At 37.3% G+C, this 21,738-nt stretch overlaps 1 protein-coding gene across 1 annotated transcript in view; it reads right to left on the bottom strand.

Annotated features, from left to right (window-relative positions):
• AGAP1 (ArfGAP with GTPase domain, ankyrin repeat and PH domain 1) overlaps positions 1–21,738 on the bottom strand; it is a gene marked incomplete at its 5' end in the record, with an annotated part of 301,279 nt that overhangs the window by 71,014 nt on the left and 208,527 nt on the right. The window contains one exon of the mRNA XM_025214080.1: positions 7,103–7,180. Within this exon, the coding sequence (XP_025069865.1) occupies positions 7,103–7,180 (78 nt within the window). The remainder of the gene's footprint in view (positions 1–7,102; positions 7,181–21,738) is intronic.

Here is a 21,738-nt window from a genome sequence, read left to right as displayed (position 1 = left end):
GAAGAGGGAGACAATTCTGCTATAATGATGCAATGGAATCCAAGGAATAAAGGATTCCTGTGATGCTTTTTCAAACGACCAATAGAACCGGATATATGAGTCAACATGCATCAGAAAATATGCAGTGCTCTGCTTACGAGTAGGTGCTCATGTAACATCTCCCTTTTCATGTCAGAATACCATTGTTTACACTGTAGATATTGCTTTTACCATTAACCTTGCTTTTTAAAAACATTGTTACTGAATTTATCCTGAGTAACAGGTCATTAATATTTATTTTCCCAGTGGCAAGAAGCGTGTGCTGTTTTAACAGCAATCCACCCTCCTGATAAAAGTGAGAAACAACCATTTCTTAGATGGAACAGGCCACAGGTCTAAAAACAAACATTTGTAAACAGCACATACAAGTGGATAATACTCTGTAAGGATCCAGTGAAATAAAGCTTAAAATTGGTTATAAAATATTGCTTCAGGTCTTCTCAGTAGCTGAAACCAAGGAGACATCCCTTATTCTGTCAAAATCCCTACTACCTTTTCTCTGTAAGCCTGTAAACGTTAAAGCAAGGAAGGATCCCAAGGAAAACAGAGTAATGTATCCAGCCACCCAATGAATGTCAGTAAGTGTCTTACCATATCTAACATTATGACAGCAAACAGAGAGAGGTCTAATTTGGTAAATTACACTGGACAGGACCAACGCTTACAGTAATAAGATATACTCCAATCACTTCATATTCATAAAGGCTATATCTCTTTTGAGAAAAATGAACTCAACTCTGCTAAAATCTTCAAAAGAAACAAGCAGCTGAGCAATTGTTTTGCCTTATCAAGAATTATTCTAAAATAGCATGCAAATTGGCCTGCTTTCTAGATGTCTCTTCCTGCATCTTCTGCTTTTACTGTCATGAATTACATCAAGCATCTACTGAACATCATCTCCACTGACGGGTAGGGAATTGTATTATGGTAGCATCTAGAGACCTCAAGTAAGATGATGGCTTGTTTTGTTAGGTACTGTACAGAGACGCAGTGCCTATCCTGAAAAGCTTACAACCTAAACAGACAACACAATGAGATGGGAAGCAGAAGCATCATGTCCTTTTTATACATGTGTAATAGTGGGAATAAATAACTTCTCATAGTCATCTGTGAAGTCTGTGGCAGACAAAAGAAATGAAACCAGAATTCCAGTCCTAGTCCAGTGCCTTGACCACAAGACTTATTTTCATTTTACTAGTTCTATATTTTGTTTTATTTTTGAGATACTGATTATGATACAGGTGTTATAACAGGAATATTAACCTGGATGCTTAACGGATATTTAATTCTCATTTTCTATACATTTAAGCTGGATGATGACACTAACTCTAACAGGGTGCATCTACACAAGATGCTTTATTGAGGAGCTGACTAATTAGCTCCGCAGTAAAGTGTCACTGTCTACATGGTAAGGCTATTAGGTTGGAGTAAATTAATTAACTCCATTGTAAGACAGTACTGCCTGACACAAATACTATCCTACAGCAGTTATTTACTTCGCTGTAATACATGTGTAGACAGTGACCAGGGCTGGCTGGGGCATGAGGGTGCTACAGTGTAGGGCTGCCTGCTGGCTAGCCCCACACTATAGCACTGTCATGTCCTAGCCAGCCCCTCCGCAGCATGTTGAGCCAGGGGGCAGGGGTGGGGAAGTGGGGAGGAATTCTGGGCTGGCAGATTGACCCCCCAGGGCCCTCTGCCAGCCGGGGCTGTGCCACCCTGGTTCAATCCCAGGCTCATGTGTAAACACTGCACCCAGGAGCAATGAACTCCAGTGTGAACTGTGCCGGAGTTTACTGTGTCTCATTAATATTGTGTGTAGACACACCCACAGAGACCTTATTCGTGTCCCTTAAATATAAAGTGGCAAGAAATTAAGTACAGAAATAAAGGTATTGATGAGATATTTCTAAATACCAAAAAGTATCTTTGGCACTTGGGACTGTTGCCTGAAATCTATTTTGACATACCTGAAATGACACCTTGCAAGATTAGATTCATAATAAGGTGGTTTCAGAGACCTATTTAAACTCCAGTCCTGCCTTCTTGACACCCCGCCACCAAATCCTAATCATACACATTTTAAACCAGACATAATATTTCAGTATAAAACTGTGTTTATGCTCTTGCAGTATTCATTATTTTATACTCTATCCCTGTAGTTATGAAGTAAGTACAGCAAGCAAAAGGCATGTGATTTATTTAGGCACTACAAAATATTAGCTATCACTACCTTTTGTTACTTAGCGTAAATTATCTTCATAACTTGGATGATTATAAGTATGTTTGTTAGCAGCCCCAATTAAGGAAATATTTGTGCCACGTCCCACTGGGCATGACTATGCTAATACTTCTCTCCCCTTTCCAAATCCAGTGTCTAAATCTAATTAGTTTTGAAATTCAACCCTATCAGGACAATGTAACTCTGTCATCAGTTGCCCACAGCTCTTGATAAAGGTTGTGTTCCACTGGAAGAATTTTTTAGTGGTACTATTTTATATTACCCTACCCTTTAATGACAAACTGGAGATGAAAAGCTCATTACTAGCTCAGGGGACTAGATCATTTTATTATATATATCTGTTGTTTTACAACGATGCCAAGAGATGAAGGTTTTAAGAAATCCATGGAATATTTTTTCAGTTCATTTTATACAATATGGGAGTCAATACTAGTCTTTTAGCCTTCCAAATACTTTTGTAAAAACTAACATTTCAGCTTGCAGTTCTAAAGCTAACTTTAATTGGGCATATAATTTGAAATCAAAAGGACTTTCTTAACACAAGAGCACTTTTGGAAGAAGTCAGTCTTGTGACAGTGACGCTATCATTACTGTTAAATGGGGATACCATAAGGCCAACAGTAACCCAAACCTCCCAATCAATAAGGACATCATTATGCCACTACTGAATAGGCTCAAATCTAGAAAACCCTTCTGGAAATACGCCAAGAAGCTCTATGATGATAACAGGAGCAGTGAAGAACAATGGAGGGAAGCCTGGGCAAATACTAACCTGCCACAGAAATACATTGTTAGTGAGCCTACAATCCTTCAGCTAGGATTTGATCTACCAATAAAGATTTGGTCTTCCCTGAATCGCATTCAGACACTTCATGGAAAATGTGGACACCTATTCCATAAACAGAAAATCAAACAGAGTCTGGGTTGCGACTGTGGTGTGATTTTTCAGACAGTGCAACACATCGTGAACGATTGCCCAATTAGATCACTTAATGGCAATCTAAAATCAATCCATGTCGCTACCCCGAACCAGTTGAATGGCTATCAAATTTAGATATTAATCTATGAATGTTGTAATCCTAAAATGTCATCAAAAGAGAGAGAGATTATCATTAAAGACTACTCTTATGTATTACCTCTTTAAGGAGGTATTTCATAAAAGCCTGCTCAAGCATTTAGGAGTTAATATAAAACAACATTTTCTATGTAGCAAGACAGTTTCAGATACTTTATAAGCCATATACAACTTTGGGATTAACACTTGAAACTTGTTATGTATTTTAGTCATGAAGACTAAAAACATGGTTTTGATATAGTTATGGATGTTTAACTATAGCATTCTGAGCATGCACAGAGTCAGGTCTTTAAGGTTAAAAAGACCCACCATGTGTTAAACTTCAGATGTGATGATACAACTGTATTTTAACTAAGTAATAATGGAAATAGGTGCAAATGATTCTAATGGAAATTATAATATTGAAAGATGTTGGGGTCTTTCATAAATATACCAACTTTATACACTCCTTTTTCACTCTGAATACATATTGCTTAACTATTGCTTTGTCTGCAAAAAGAATAGTCCTTGACTTTTCAACTTGTCACTGATTCTATAGTAAAAGAAAATCTAAAACTAGTGATTGCAGCCATCTCTAATAAATGCCCTGTAAATGTAGAAGTAAGTCATGGGAGGAATAAATAAAGGTGATCCTGCTAAACTGGAGGGGAAGAGAAGAAAGATGAGTCTGAAAGACAGAGGGTCTTATTGGTCTAAAAAGACTTACTTTTTCTCTAATTATAAAAGTAAAGTAACTTTAAGTTCTTTTTCTTATTAGACAGGTATACTTGCACAGATTCTGCATCAGTTACACCCCTACAATAAGCAATTAAATCAATGTGTGACGCTGATAATGTCTAAATGAAGGTGGAATTTAGTCTTCAAGTTTGTTGATTCTCTGGGATCCCAATGGTTCCTTTTGACACGTATTATCTATACTCTAGGAACTGAAACTTATTTAATTCAAGTTCCTGTTACCTTACTGTATGGAAATCATTAATATGACAGGATTGTATAATGAATCATGATAGCACAATCACACCAGAACTACCATTTATTAGATTAAACTATAGGTCCATCTTGCCCAGTATCCTGTCTCAAATAGTAGAAGAGAGAGGATGATGAAAGAGAGAGTGAAAAGGGTATGAGCAGGGTTTTCCTCCTGCTCTTCTCCCACCTGCAGCCTCCAGTATGTTAAGAAATGTTGAGTCTGCTGCGTTTTTAATGCAAGGTGAAACTTAATGTTTGTGCACCCGACAGCAGTAAAATATTTCCAGTTCTGAAATAAGTACACCACATCATTAACAAGCAAAAATTCTCATAATGTAATATTTTAGTTCTCAATTAAAAACCAGATTCATAAACTTTGCTATCAAAACATAACTACATCATGCAAATTTGCATTACACAATGATCTATAATTACAAGACAACACTAAAAAAGGCAGCACTTTTCAGTGTATCTAGGAAGTACGTGCATTTCTGCAATTGCTCGCATAGAATTTTAGTACTGATTCTACAGCAATATTGTAATATGTAATACAATTATATTTTGTACTTTTTCACATTCAAATTGTACCCTTTCCTGTAACTTTAGGTACAAACCTGAAGATAAGACCTTGAAAAATTCTTCAGCACCAAATTCTGCTGCTCACTCTGTGAAACATGCAAAATACAGCACAGAGTAGTTTTGTAATGAGATGGGCCAGAAAAACAGAAATAAAATTATTCTTCTGGATTGTTATATCTATTACAGTTCCCATATTTGAAAGCACAGTTACCTTAATAGAGGGTTTTTAATACGTGGACTGATGATTAACTGTACATTTGCCAGTGTTGTGATGCCAATTATTATCCAGAGACTTGATGTAGCAGCTCAAAAATGCAAAATTGCTCAAAACACCTTTCTCACTGGATTTTCTCTTTCTCCTGGGGTGAATACTTCCAAGAAAGATACCCTTGCCTAATTTTTTTAGATACAGAAATTGTCATTGGTGTTGCTAATCACAACTCTTAGGAGCACAGCTTTGACAGAAACTTTGTCCCACAAATTAACATATCCTTAGTATGCCTGTCATATTTATCATGATCAATATTAAATATTAGTCAAGATACTGAGACTAAACTGTTGCCAAAAATGATCACTGTGTCTGTAAAGACGTAGACAATTTTTTTTTATTGTTAATCTTTTTACTAAAGCAACCAATAAAACCCAGGCCTGGGAGGAACGATCCAACAACATTCCTGCACATGTGATCTGAGGAAAAATGAGAGTGACATGCAGGTAATATATGAAAATATTTTTCAAATTATAATAAAGTATCTTGAAAAATTCCTTTAAAATAGCAAGTAAACTTAGTTATTAATTGTTGGCAACTATTATCTCACTCCAATTTATTTCACTTTTTGTGCTTCAATGCTTGAAAAGGTAACAAAAGGATCAAACGATATAGCTTTGTTGTTGTTGCTTTAAAAGGTGAAAATTTTAGGTTTACAATGAGGAAGTAAAGAAAATTATAATAAAAAATGCTTCCTTAACAAGCTGCAGTAAAAATGCACTTTTGTTTCCCAGATACATTTTATCTGGCGGTGAGAGCAAGGCATCCGACAGCCATACAGTAGTAATTGTGCAAAAAGAGGACGGTGATATAAATCACCAAAGGTTAATGATCAGGATGTGAACAGAGGGACTTGTTTACAGAAATAGCATGCAATTTAAAATTTACAAGAGATTTAATGCCACTGCTTGGCAATCGCTAAAATCAACAGCCCAGAAAACAGTGACATTAAGAAAAATATTACAGTTATAATCATTCCAAAATAAGTCAATTAGTGTTAGGGCATGCGCTTGCGATTACTTGACCCATTTGGTTTGCACTTAAGTGAAAAAAATTTTCCCCCTATTATACTGAGATTACTGAATTGTGACCTATTTTGCATTCCATATTTTGAACACTATCCTTTCTCACATGCTGCCTGAGATGGCGGCCAAGGGTTTTTTCTCCTTGCCTGGCTTCCAAGTAATTCTGACCTTTGACATTTGTAATAATAAAAAACGAAGGCAGTTTATAATTGTGTTGTTCAAATGAAGGTGGGGGAAAAATTCAATCTGCTATTATACAAAAGCCATGACGGCTGTCTTCAGTGAAAAAAAGCAATGTAAGTCAATTTGTGAACTTTGGCACCAGGCGACCTTTAGAAATACAACAATATACAGAATTTACAAGCAAGAGTAGCACATGCAAATGACCCGGTACTGTCTCGCCTTTGGATTAGAGCTACAAAGAGCATTATGGAGAACGCTTTCACAAAACAAATTAAGACTGTTACTTAAATGTCACGGCACACTATTGTATTTGGCTACAGATCATTACACCTGATACTAACACTTTTAAAAACTGTAATAACTTGGAAAATATTACATTGAGTGCCCACATGTATAAAAGGAAAATAGAAAAAAAATAAAAAAGAAAATGGGTTCATGAAGTAATTTAAACATCATCACTCCACGACTAGAGGGAAAGGTCAAAATTTAAGTAAGCTGAAAGGAACATGAATGGCAAAATAAAATGCACAAACAAAAAGATGAAAAGACCACTGGAATGACTCTGCAAACACAAAATGAAAGCACGCATGCTTTGGGCAAATTTGATTTCCATTCCTGCATTTGGAAAGGGAGAGAGGCAATGGGGACAAGACTTGGAGAAGCAGGTAAAAAGGGGACAGAGGGGAGGTGTTAATCTAAAATGTGCTGTTTTAATTTATTACCTTCAGTGTTGGTACTGCTGCTGCTGTATATATTTCGCAGGCTACCAACACGGTTTAGTTTCCAAGCTTTGCGTTTGGCTGCATCCAGAGAGCAGAGGGGAAAGAGAAAAAAAACAAGAGAAAAGAATAAAAATAAAGAAAAGAAAAATGAAAAAGGGGAGAAAAGAAATGTCAAAGTATCATGTGAAGTAAAATACAAGCACAAGCAGCTACATACACAACCACACACACATCCACAATGCACACAGAACAATACAGCTTCTCTGTACCACCAAAAATATGGTCAGCCCCTATTTTTTTAAATTGAAAAAAAGATACTTTTAAGTCTTTAAAACATGACAAGACTTGTCCAGATTAATTGGATCTGCTATTGTAAAATAGAAACAGACAATGGAATAGAAAATGTACTTGCAGTACTTCTATAATGATGCACTATTAGAGAGAAGACAACTATTGAGGTGTAATGCTGTTTAATTCATAAGGCAAAAACCCCCCTGCCAAACAAAGGGTTTTCCTTATTGCTAAGAGAAAGTATTTAATCGCTACATGCCTGTAACAATAAAAACTTAAATTTCTGGTGATCATGTAATAGATTTAAATCATCAAACAACTATGAATGCTGTTCCTAGTGTTAGGCTTAAATGTGATACTTAATAATTATTTTAGGTGTCAAGTAGATGCTGTCACTATGCAAATTTTGTTTTTTTCAGAGGCAGGTCACTAGCAAAATTGCTTATTTGGAAGGTAACGTAAACAGTCTGTTTATAACAGAATCTCTCATCGCTTTAGCAGAATTAGAGCAAACTTTTAAATGCCTATTCTGTCCTTTGAGTTTCAAGCTCCTGCTTCTGATAGTAACAGGAATAGCTCTACAGAAACTACTTAAAGTCCTCTACTTATTATGGAAGATTAATTCCATCACTTTATTTGGTTCTATATTTTTACCTCAAAATCAAATTCAAAACATGAGGAATAAACCCAACAGCATATTCAGACTAAAGTTCCATGAGACAAACTTCATTTTCCTTGTCAAACCAAAAGCAACCCCAAACACGCTACTGGCATTCAACACAAAACAGTATACAACCCTCAAATCATGTCTGTTTTTTATCCATAGAACATGCACAATAGGAACAATGGGCATGGCAAACATCTGACATTCCCACCCAAAATGATTCTTACATGTGACCTAGAAGAGCCATCTCTAAGGATGAGGTGGTAGATTATCAATTTGTGGATGCATGACTTAGCAGGTATTGTTTTCATAAAAATGAATAGGTGCAGAACAGAGAACAGATTTCACTTGTAACACTGGTGAAAGTGGCAAATCTCCATCATCTGTCAGAACTAGTAAAACTTGTGACTTCAAGCCATGCAAGCATAGGAAGACACAAATGCCAAACATTGAAGCAGGCCTCATATTCTGCCCAGTCTTCTTATTCATTCAACCACCAATATGCACCCATAATACTTCTGAGTAGATGAAAAGAACACTTGGTACAGGTGATCAGTATCATCACCCCCATTTTACAGATGTGCAAACGGAGGCATAGGGATGGAAGCAACCTATCTAGGAATATCCAGCAGCACAGGGCTGGAATGGAGAACAGAACCCAGGTTTCTTGTGTTACAAATCCAGCACCCTCTGTATTGAACTACACTGCTTGCAGAGCATTTATCAGAAAGAAAATGGAAGTTTCTTAGTCTCTCTTCATATATGGTCATGGTACATGGTGCAGCATATTTTGAACTAGAAAATTTACCATCTTAGTTCATATAGAGTCTATGATAAGAAATTTCAGGAATGTGATAGGTTATTATGGTTTTTCCTTCCCCCAGCTGTCCTTCAGCTTTTGGGATGATATATACACTACATAAAATATGCAACTATTTGAAAAAGCGTTTTTCTTATTTTCTTGTCCAGATATATATCCTTTATCACCATCAAGGACTGCTTCAACCAAAAAAACCCGCAAACAAACACCAAAAAACCCGTGCATATTGAAAAGTAACATTGCAATTAATTCCTTCATATGTTAAACAAAATTATACCTTAAGTTAAATTGCTGAAAAGGGAAAAATACTCATTTTCCACAGAAGAACACAAATAAGGAATCCAATTAGAAATGTTAATATGCAACTAGATTTACACTGTAGGTGATGTAATCACAAACTCAATTCAGTTTAATGCTGAAGGGAGAAATTCCTTCCCATTCCCTATTTAAAAAATTCTCCAAATAAGCACTGAAAATGACCTACCATATACCCACACAATCAAGAGCATTCCTATAAAAGTTATTAAAGTATAATTGAAGAAGAGTATCCAACTACCCTAGAACATTAGAATATACATACACTTTTTTAATACAATGGAATCCAACTTTTAATGCTTTGCACTGAGAAGGGAAAAATGGAAAAGTAGAGATTTGAGTGCTGTCACCCATGGCCTTACTTTTAAAAATATATTACTTAAATGAAGATATACAATATTATCTGGACATCTGAGTGATTGGGTCAGATTCACGTATACCTATAGTCAATTCTAAAAGTATTTACTATGTCCTTTAATATTAAGGACCTTCTCTTTTAAGAAACATTTAGTAAGTCTCAGCAGATACTAACAACTAGAGAGGCTCAATTTCCCAGCTGAAAACTTACTTTTCCTGACAAAATTTACATATAAATAGGCAAAATCTAGGCTTAGCCTCCCCTTTGAAAGGGGAGAATATCTCCAGTACATAAAGCCCCTTCCCAGTGTGCTTTGTTTTTCATTTTTCATACTCTAATCGCACATTAGAGTATGGATGTATAAGCAGGAAGTGAACTTGCAGCCTGGTTTTCTATTAACCTATTGATGAAATAATCAATTTTAATGTGTTAAATGTCATGCCTTTTTCTTGCTTTCAAACAAATGGACTTTTTCCTGCAGATGCTGAGATCCTGAAACATCTTTGCATGTCCTGCAACACTGATTAGACCCTAGTAAACTTCTTTATTGGGGTGCTGTGCTGTCTTAGATAACACAACATTAACCATCAATAGGCTTTGGACAATGCCAAATGCAGCCTGAAGGATTTTGATTGATGTAAATAAGAACACCAGGGCCCAGCTTAACCAACCTACCTTGACTGCCTTCAAAATTATGTACTGACTATAAATTTTTGTTACTTACAAGGAAGGCCTTAACAGTTACTGGAAATCATTTTGCCTGGTTTGTCATTGGCTTGCCTCCCAGGGCATTCAGTTAATCTAGTCTGGGGTCCCCTTCTAGTTCAAAAACCAGGTCAATGTAAGTTATGTCCATACTAGGATGTACAACACTTACTGGGAATCTAACTACAGAAATACTTGCTGTCTTTTGCTTAATGAAACATTCCTATTTTGAAAGGACATTAAGATACTTTGAATTTGCTAGTGTGTTTTCACTAGGCTACTTTTCCATTAAAAAAAAGCTTCTCTTTTTTAAACTATAAATTTGGGTTCAGATCTTTAAATTTAAATAAATCTATCCCACACAAGTTTTTTACCTTTTTAGTTTGCCCTGACATATTGAGTTTTCCATCTAGTATGTTGCAATATCATAACCTGCCTTATTAATGTGTTCCACAAGGTGTCAAAAGTCTTTTATCAATACCTTTAAACTTGCCTTTGTTTTGTATACATTGCCTATTAAAACCTAAACCCAACTGTCCCCAAAATCAAACCTGAATGTATATACAGACTTCAAGGAACAATTTTTGATCAAAGCTAATTAACACGCAGAATTTAGACTGATGAGATCAAATTTCTACCCCTTCAATCAGCAATTTAATTTGTGCTTTCTGACACGCAAACTAGACTGGTACAATAAGTCATTATTCATTGCTTGGTGATACAGAGCTATACTATTAGGAACACAGCTCTCACCTGCCAAACAATAGCATAATTGCTATAATAGTTTACTTCAGCACAAATCATAATCCAGCAATTCCTGTTATGAACACTCTTGCACGAGATTATAATTTCAATCTTTGTGATGCTGAGGCATCTTTAGAAAATGAAGGGTTAAAAATAATCTTGAAATCCAGCCACTTTTGTTGAATCATTTCTAGAATCTGATTTCCTGCTTATGCATAGCAGAAACTTCTTTCAGCAACCCAAGTAAAATATATAAATTAAAACGGTCAGATCAAGTAAACTAACTGATTCATAAGGAGGGAAGACCAATGAGTTTCCACAAAGAACATACCTTCTTGAAATGTTACAATAGGGCATACTGACGGTCTTTATCATGGAAACTATGGCACAGGCAAGCCAGTTGTTACAGCAGTTGTTCAATTCAACTTGGAGAAAATTTAACTCATTTTGGCTAACTGTTCTAACAGAGCCACTCACTAGCCATTTCAGACAAAAACTTCTATATGCAATCTAAGCTTTTAGATATACGCCTATCACTATACTAATGAGATATTTTTCCTATGAATTAAGTTATTAAGAATTTGTTCCCTCCTTACTGCACCCCCCAAATTTGTTTTAACTTTTAGTGCTTAGTTGTACACTCAGTGGATATGCAGCATGTTTTTTAAAAAATCCGTTAGCGTGTCTGCATTTTTGCAGTACCTGACAAAAGATGTGATACAGTACATGGTTTAATCTGGGAATTTTTGGTTTAATTTTTGTACAAGTTTAAGACATTCTACCAGTTCTCAAGAAGAAACACTGAAACCCCTAAGTACATGCTTTCATTGTAACCAACACATCCCAATCCATTTGGAACTCCATGATAGTGAATTCTGTATTCAGAAATCAGGATTGCATGATCTTCTTTCCTCAAAAGTAAGATGCGACTCTTAGAGCTGGAGTTCTAGGGCATTTATACATGCGCTTTGGGGGGCGGGGGGGGGAACGGGACACTTTAATTATAGTGGTTTTGAGAGCATCTTGTATATCAGCATCCCCATGCTTCAAAATGGTGAAAGCTTGTTAAATGAGCTTTAGATAATGCCCCCCCCCTGCCATTTTGAAGTGCAGGGATGCTGATACACGAGACACTGGAGGTTGCTGAAGCACGGTAATTACCACGCTCCAGCAGACTCGATTAATCGAGTCTGCTTTGATGCACTGTAATTATAGTGAGTTAAAGTGGCCTTGCTGCTCTTGTATAGGCACCCCCAGTGACTCCCCTATTTAGGCTGCTTATCATTTTTTTAAAACATTCATCAATTTTATTTATTCTGAAGTGCTCTAGAGTTTCCAGAATTTGCAGGATGATTTTGAAATCTGACTGCTCCGTTATCAGAAAAGTGCCTTTTAATATCTCTATCTGAATTCCATCAAAGTTGGCTGATTTATAAGATGTTGTGGAATACTCCCACTGCCTGGCTGTCTCTCACAACCACTTGGTTTTGATTTGCTGACAAAACCTCTCAAGATTTTTTCAGTGTTGTGCAAGCATTGCCCCAAGCATCTCCCTTCAACAGTGCACTTCATGTGAAGCCATTACCCAAGACACAGATCCAATGGACCCTCCTCATCCTCTGGTGCATCAAAATGCACTTTGATCTGGAGGGAAACTGCACTGCACTGGAACTCAGATACAATCCAAAGTCCCTACATCTACTACCTGGTGCTAACATGAGTCTTTCAGAGCATGACCTCATAAAATAGGAATACAATATGTATCTTTAATCTGGTAACCCATATCTCAATTTGGCTTCATTTGGGGTCATTTGCCAAATATTTCTTTTCAAACAAGGTGTCTGTAAATAGGGATATTCCTGCATATGCAATTCATTGCCTTCCGTGTAGTCATTACACAGCCGCTAAATACTGTTCAGTTACATGTGTGATATTTTGTTAAAATAACTTCAATCAGTTTGCATATTGTCCATAAACTGTTTTTAAAAATACTGTGCATAGTAAGAACTCATGCAATCCTTATGAATAGGGACTCACCCAAATTGAGGGAGCATGTGGCTGATTTTGCACACAGATTGTGGGGCCAGCCACCATTTTTGTGGGCTGATTGTAATGCCCTACCCATGCCTCTGGCTAGCCGAGGGGCCCTGCTCCTTGCTGCTGATTGGTGGAGGGGGTAGAGCCGCATGACAGGCAGCCCTCTCAGCAGTGAGGGGTGGGGGGGTGGCACCCATCTTGGCTGCTCTTCTTTGTGCCAGCAACCCCCTTTCCCTCTTATTTTTTTCTGCAAAATCACAAATTGCATAGGTCACTACTTATGAAATGAAGCTCTCAGTTTATTTACTCCAGGGATGTTAAACTCATCTGGCCCTGCAGGCCGGATGGGTGGTGCAGTACTGGACCATAAGCCGGATCAGGCCCATGGACCCCACTACCTGCCCACGTTCCTGCTCCAGTGCAGGTCGCATCTGCCCAGACTGGTCCAGGTTGCGACTCGAGTGAGCACCAGCACTCAGCCCGAGTGGGCACCAGTGGTGGTGTTGTCCAGGACTAGACTGACGAAATGCTGTGGCCTGCGATGGCCCGAGTGAGTGCCACAGGTGGCACATGGCCTGGGCACTCTGTACAGGAAGGGTCGGGTGCAGCAAAGAGGGCAGCGCCATGGACCATATGTTTGATGCCCCTGATCTAGAGGGACAGCAGCATACCAAGCTCCTTTCCCCCTACCAATATGTTCACTCTCTCTTAATACTGAAGCACTCCAGAGGTGTAATTTTGTTTAACCTCCAGTCCTTGGTATCTCTGCTGAATCTGGTAATTACTGCATAGCTGGTTGGGACCTGGCGGAGTGACATCTACTATATCAGTGGATGATGGAGTGGCATCTACTATATCTTGTGTGACATTGAAAATCCACAAAATGGGTACAACTCTTAACTCTTATTCAGTGGGTTTGGATTTGTGTCGGTAACTGGCAAGTTATATATCATCCCATCATCTTATATACATTTATTCTACTTACAACTCATTAGCTGTGTTTGAATCTACAGTTTCCAATTATGAAGGGAAGCAAATGATAGAAACTCTCAGCTCGAGCCTTGCCTGTCATGGAGTTCCTATGAGTAAATCCTGAGCAAATCACAAATTAAAATAATTTTAGATGGGACTATAACAGTGTGTTCCTCATTTTCTATGTACTCGACTTGAGACCCAACGTTACTGATTTACTTAAGTTTTTAGCACTGATCATCACAACTGTAGTGAATGGGACAGGTGAATGCTTAGACCTTTTGTCGACTAGTTAATGTGGTTTAGAGAAAAAAACATAAGGATTGAAAGTTAGGAGGTTCTGAGTTCTCAACTGGCTTGCAACTGATTTGGTGCATGGCTTCATGTAAAACATATTTGCTTCTGTCTCAGCTTTCACTTATGTCAAAAAGGTAAACATTCTTTTGTAGGGGAATTGTAAGGATCAATTAGTTAATGTTTATACAAAACTCTGCATTTGTAGCACGCTAAAAAAGTATAAGTACTATGAAAATTTGATGCAATTACTAAGACACCCCAAACTAGCAGGGACTACAAAACGTTGGTCTGTTTCCTTGATGTCATCCCCTTTCTGTAAAACTCTGCTATTTCAATAGGGATGCTGGGAAGACAAATCCATTAGTATCTGGAAGATGCAGATAACCTTAAATTTGCTTTTTGTTAGATTTTTAACACTTCACTTTATCCAAACAATATGCTTTTAGCCTATTTTGTAAATAGCATATATTTATATTTTAAAATATACATATAAACCTACTGAAGACAGGAAGACTGCACATATGAGAGAAATGCTGCTCTGGAAAAGCCTTTTGCTAAGATAGGGAGTAATTGGGAATCATTTAAACTTAATGACTCCCAATTACCACATATCTTTGTATTTGCTCAGCTAACAGCTCTACATCTGTGACCATCCCATTGCAGACAGGATTTTGTTTTTGTTTTCTTTATAGGGATCCCAGGTATTTTGCTTTAATGAACCTATTTTTCCCTGTTCATTCATTTTTTATTAGTTTGGTATTATAGTAAATATGTGTGCTATCATTACTATTACTACGACATTAATTCTAAAAACACCCAATAATGTATTGCCTATCAGGGTGCCTGTGCACAAATTTTAAATCTGCAGTGCTCCCCAATGGAACTTAAAATTGTAATCTTCTGAGTCTTGTTAAGAAAAACATTAAAACTTATTATTTGTATTTTGGTAAGTATAATAAAACACACTTCAATTCTTAGGAATGTCTTAACGTCTATAGTTTTGACTCTGAAGTCTTCCTTTATCATTGTACTAAGAAACTACAGACTTGTTAATGTCACCTCTGGTCTCCATCTGACAGAGTTCTTTGTTGATTAGATAAATAGTCCTCAGATAGCTGATTAAAAAATGATGTAGCCGTTAGGTTGTGTGTCCAAGCCTTGTCAGCCATGTTGGATGTTAAAGCGTGCATGAATTACATCCCTGGAGTGTGCTGAACAGTGCTGATTAAATGAGGCACGCCACAGCCCTCAGCATCAATTATCAGAAATAATAGGATCTTTTCACCTACACTGGAAGAAGGGGGTTGGGGACGGAGTCAGTGTGCCACTCATTTCTGAGAATATCTCATCATCACAAGCACAAAATAAATAACCCTGTCCATTCACATAAGGAAGTTTATTTTTTTTATGAAACAAGTTAAAGCATAAGAAACCGTAAGATGCTAACCTTCGCAGGTTAAAAAATACAAGTTAAACTGGTATGTGCTAGTAACTAAACTAGACTTGTATAAATGCCAGTTTTACAGAAAGGCAAGCTTATCTGTCAGAGAAGCAGAGTCAGATACAGGCTCTGGGGCAATCTGCATAAAGCTACCACCACAATGGGGACTGGATTCTACTTTTTTGCCCTTCTTCTGCACTTTTTAGTGTGCTCTGCATCCCATGATCTTTCATCAGGAGCCATTTCACTGTAAAGCTGCAGATTGGAGATTTCTCTTTTGTATTGGCCATCTGAACATTCATTTGCTCAACAAGACTGTGCCAATGTTCTGTTCTTTCATAACAGGAGCAGAATTATTTCATAAGATGCAACCCAGAAGATTCTTACACTATGTGAACTCGCTACTTCAACTGTGAAGGGGCTTGACACAATGCTCTTTTCCTAGAGGACACCATACAGGGAAGTAGTAATGTTCAAACATCCATTAAAAGGCCTTTGAAAGGATTAAAAAAAACCTAAACCAAGAAAATACAATGCAGGACATATATTTAGAGAATAAAATAACCTGGCTGAATTGAGTTTCTGACCTGGAGTAACGTGATGCCTGTAAATTCGATAAAAAGACAACTTTATAAAAATATTTAAAAAGCAGTCTAAATATCTGACACACATTTATACCTTCTCTGCCTTACCCAGTACACTGAGTGGTATGCATTGCAGATTTTAACATATTGGATTTAAATGGCAAAACTACTTTAAACTCCTGAAAGACATTTGAAGGCTTTGAAAGGTCTCCATTTAGTGAGTTAATGTGGACTCTAATAGGGAGACAAATGTAAGATAAAAAACAAAAGCAAAGGGCAAAAGGTATTTTATAAAATAAGGAATTCAAGCTTGGTTAGCATGGGTCAGATTTTTCAAAGGGGATGAAACACCCCAACAGCTCCTATTTAGGCATCTACTCAGAACCAGACAAGTTGATAGGTGGTGAGCTCTTCTGAAAATCTGACAATGATTCTTTCCAATTGGGAGGGGAAATTGTTAAAAATTTGTGATTTGTGAATTTGTAAACCAGCTTGTGCGGGCCGTCTCCTGATCCCATCCATGTCGCCATGTGCGGGCCAGGAGAGATATGTGGACCCGTCTTTGCTCACGCGGGCTGTGGCCAGCAGCCCAGGCACGCGGGGTCAGAGGAGACCGCGCGGCGGCAAGGCACGCACGGGCTAGAATTAGTCACAGAGGCGTAGTGGTTGATTTAAAGATTGTTTACTTACACCAAAGATGGTCGCGGTGCAGGCACGAAAACTTGCTTGAGTTACAGTTGCAGATAGAAAAGATAAGAGGCGGACTAGAGTTCCTTCCCGTGAACACTCTTCTAGCCCATCCGGTTGGAGGCTCTAAACTGCGAGCCCGTCGCACTAACCGAAGAAAGTACTTGAGACAAAGAGCTCTGAATAAACTCACACGAAGTTTGCTAGGCTCCGTGGGTCCTTGTGCGCGCAGGGAAGAGGGATACGTCGAGGACTGCGCTCGGTGACGGGGAGAGGCTAGAGGCTGATCAGACCCCTGTTGCCTGCTTTAAATGCGCTGGGTTCGATAGGCTCCGCAGCGCTTAGAGATCTTCACACAGCGTGAAGTCGCCTCCTCCTGGTGTTCGTGGAGTCCTCCCTTGCGGGGGTTCTCCTCGGAGTTCTCCAACTTTTTCTCCAACTCGGGCGGAAACCACCCAAGCTCTTTATACGGCTAGCAAGCCAATCACTAGCCGCCACGTGTGCATAATTTAACACAAGCCAATAATAGGGCTCGAATTAGAATACAAATGGCGGGAACTCTTTGCACCAAGCATTTCTTAGATGCAAAAAGAAATGCACCATGCAAAGAAAGCTACAAATTGGCGGGAAATTCTCCCTTGCACCGGGGTTTTCCTTTATAGCAGAAAACTCCACCGTGCAAAGAAGCTGCAATTTAGTGGGAAAACAATTCAGTGGTGCCAAAGCACACACAAAAACAAAAATCACAACTTTGGGTTGTGACACAGCTAACCCTAAACTTGATATTATAATTTAATATCTGATGATGGACTGGAGACTGACAGTCAATGATCCATTTTAAAACTGTGAAATAACGAAAAGTAATGGTATTTGGAAAGTATTGCTATTTTACTTAAATTTAGTCTGCAGGTTCACCTTTGTATATTTCAAATGAAGAAAAGAGAAGAGCTGGATGTGAAAGATTCACTGTGACCACTGAGTAAGTATCTAAAGTATCATATTTACTCATTTAGGAATAAGACCACTGTCAATTAATATTAATAAGGAGCAGTTCATAAAATGGTTAATTTTTCTTTCCTGAATAAGGTTTTTTTCAATGAATATTCTACAGAATGTAAAGGACTAGGATGACTATCCAGCATGCTACCAATACATTACAAACATCCAACATTCAGAGACAAAATACGTGTTAATTGGAAACATTTTTCTTTTTTCTCAGTTTTTCATTTCCTGCAGAAGAAAATTATAGGTCTTTTATACACACAGAAATCTTTTTCAACCACCTAGAAAAATTGTCTTTTAATAAAAGCTTTAAATTGTACTATCATATTTCAAAGGCAACGAACAGTTAAAGCAGCTAATCAAAGGCATAATTATTTAATGACTAGTACTCATGCTATCTAACAGGGCCATGATTGCTTGGCTGTGATCACTAGACCACCAGCTTCAATACTGGAAAACAAGTACTTTGCTTGTAGCATTTGATCAACCAATTTCTAAGGTTAGATTCTTCAGTCGGGTTGACTTTATGAAGGTAGTTGAGTTATTATGGCATCAGATAATCAGTTATACTACCTCCATGTTTCTGCTTATATTTGAATTAGAAATAATTTCTAGGGGTAAAAGGTGTCAGGTATCAAACAACATAGTACCAATATTTCCCTGGACACAATATACTGGCAACTACCACCACCACCACCTTTTAGTGGTAGTTAATGACACAGAGGAGGTTTCTATAAATCCTAGCCTACCTTATTCTAGTGATTATAATGTAAAGGAACAAACTGGTAATTACAAAGGATTTTTCCCCTTAACTGCACTTTAATACTTATTGGCAATACTCCATTTATTCTGAGTAAGCGGAACAAAACATAAGCTGATCTTCTAAACATGGTTGGTTTATACTAGCGACTCCTACAAATGGAAATGCTGGAACCTAAAGTCTGATATCTCAGTTGACATTATTAAAGCTATCCAAAATTACTTATTTACATGAGCTTTTAAATTTGTTGGCTTTGCAGTAAGACACTTACTTAGAGATAGCCTATTATAGAGAAACTGCTTGAATCATAATGTTTCAATGTGGGGTGCTAAAATCATAATATGAATTGTTACCCTTATTGACTCAATTTTTATTTCATGGTTTAGTATTCAAAAGATTCCTGTGTTCTTAACTACCCAACAATTTGATTCCAAGATGAGTCTTACTTTTGTATTTAACATAGATTGAGCTTCCAAAAAAAACAGGACAAAAGGCACTGGGCATCACCAACAAAACTGGATCATTTTTGTTAAGCTACCATTTCAACCAAATAACTTCGCTCATGCTGCTTGTTTCAGTCTTACAACGTTATAATTTAAAGAATCAAAAATAACAGTGTATTGCTATGGCAGCCAAAACTTCTGTTCAAGTTGCTACAACATGGTGAGTAATCCATTTAATCTGAGAAAACAAATCACTTTCATATTTAGATTACAAATTAAGTGATTTGCAGGATTGCAGTTTCTACTTTGCAATGCTGTCAACGCATAGTGTAACATGGTTATATTGCAAGCAAACAGAATTATTTCTAAAAAGTAAAAAAAATCATGAGACACATCAGAAAAGGGAGGGAGGCAAGGGCGGAAAGCAACTGTGGCATAATGCCAAAATGGACTTAAAGGAAATTATTAGCATACTACCAAGCATAAAGGGGACATGGTATCCTCAGTAAGCCTACCTTACTACTTCTGTTTAGACACAGTATTAACTCACTGCAAAGAGAAAATTCTCACTTGCTTACTCCACAGAGAACCACTACTTTTATGGCATGATGGATTTATTCTTGTTTCGGACCATCAGTTTCATCTATGGATAGGGAGCCTGCAATCTTGCCCGTTATAGGCTGATAAACAAGGAACATTTAAATCCATTAACCAAAGATGCATTGTTCTATACTTTCTCCTCCTTTGAACAAAAAGCAGCCACATTTTGTTGATAGTGCAAGCAATTACTGTCAAGAAAACAGTTACAAAACAAGAGAAAGAGCTATTTCCACTCAAAGGAGTTTTATTCTCAATTCTTGCTTTAAAAGTTATTCTCAATGCAGGAATCCTGAAATATCTGAAGTACTCTGCCACTTCCTTTTCATGCAATTTCTTTTCTAATTTATATTGGATGTCACAGTGGAAATACAGTAAACTAAAAATAAAATCTGCTACAATAAAGAATTGTAATGGGATGAATTAAAACCAGAGAGAGCTGGGAAATTTAGAGATGAGCCTCAAGCAAATACATTTTTCCATACAGGGAAAAAAAACATGCAGTATTAAAAAAGTAAAAAATATTTATGTACAGCAAAGTGAATTAAAGAAAGTACTCTCCTAACAGATCTATAAATCTCTCCTTCAAACCTCTTTTGAAGCCATACTGTTACTATGAAGCCTACAAAAAATAAGACAATGCATAACAGTGTGGCTGGAGAGAAATTCAAGCAGGCAGTTAAATAAATCAATATCTCTGTAATTACAAAAAGCTAAAGAAAATTAACAAACACACACAGAATATAGTTTGTCTACTATTCCTTTAAACATTTTTCATTGAGAAAAATGTGAAATTTGAGGTAAGAGGTGAAAATAAGAGGTAGAAATCCTAAATGACATGTAATGTTAGAGTTATTTTTAATAACTGTAAATAAAGAAATCTATCAGAAAATATTTCAAATAATGTCAAAGGCCTCATTTACCTTTACTTTATGGTATTAATGGGTTAACATCGATCTACCATAGGGAAACAGGGCAAATAACTTACCTGAAATTATGATAGTGACCAAGTCCCTCTCCTGGGGGATAAAGACTATGAAAAATAAAAGTAAAGTCTCATACGCCCCAAATTAGTCTACGGTGATGGTTAAGACCATGTTTAAGTCATGTGTAAACTGCCCTGGCTCTTATAAATAGAGATTCATAACAGAAGACATACCTAATTATAGTCGTGCTATTGAAAACTTCTATAGATCATCATCCTTCAATGTTTCTGATGCACAAAGTCTAGTTACCATCTAATCATACAGGACTGAAGACAAAATTAAGAAACTAAGGCATGGTACTGAAGTTGAACTTTATGTAAACCTATCAGAAAAGGTAATAAAAACCCATCTGCTATGATAACTCTGAAAATAATTGTTTTGTTAATTTGTAAAAGCCAGTTTAAAAATGGCTAACGTTTCTCCTACACAGTCTTAATGAGAAGAGTTCATATGCTACAGCTGTTGCAGCACTGGCTGAAATGTCTACAATGATAGAGAGGAAAAGCTTTCCTAGGGTGATATCTTTTATTGTACTAACTACATAATTGGGATAGAGTTAGACAAGCTTTCAAATGTAAGGCATTCTTCACCAGATTACTCTACTATTACTACTACCTACTATAGATTAGCTTTATTACAAGTACTGTAGAAGACGCATACAAATGTTTATGTTCCCTGAAGGATGTACATTCCCCTGCTCAGGACACAGACCAAATGCCAATGGATGGGATTTAGAATAAACAAACGTTCACAGGAGCATGCTACTTGATATAGCTTTACCAGGCCTATTCGACTTCTGAGTGGTCAGATGCCATAGGCCCTCTGACCACATGCCATACAGGCAGCATGCCCTTCGGGTCACATGTCATGTGGGCTAAAACATGATGCATGGGCTCCCCCCCAAGCTGTGTTGCACTGTGCCACTCCCCCCCC

The sequence above is a fragment of the Alligator sinensis genome, unplaced genomic scaffold (assembly GCF_000455745.1).
Source record: "Alligator sinensis unplaced genomic scaffold, ASM45574v1 scaffold205_2, whole genome shotgun sequence".
In the NCBI taxonomy this organism is placed as follows: domain Eukaryota; kingdom Metazoa; phylum Chordata; order Crocodylia; family Alligatoridae; genus Alligator; species Alligator sinensis.
The sequence above is the reverse complement of the archived record's forward strand: the minus strand, read 5'-3'. Positions and strand labels throughout refer to the sequence as shown.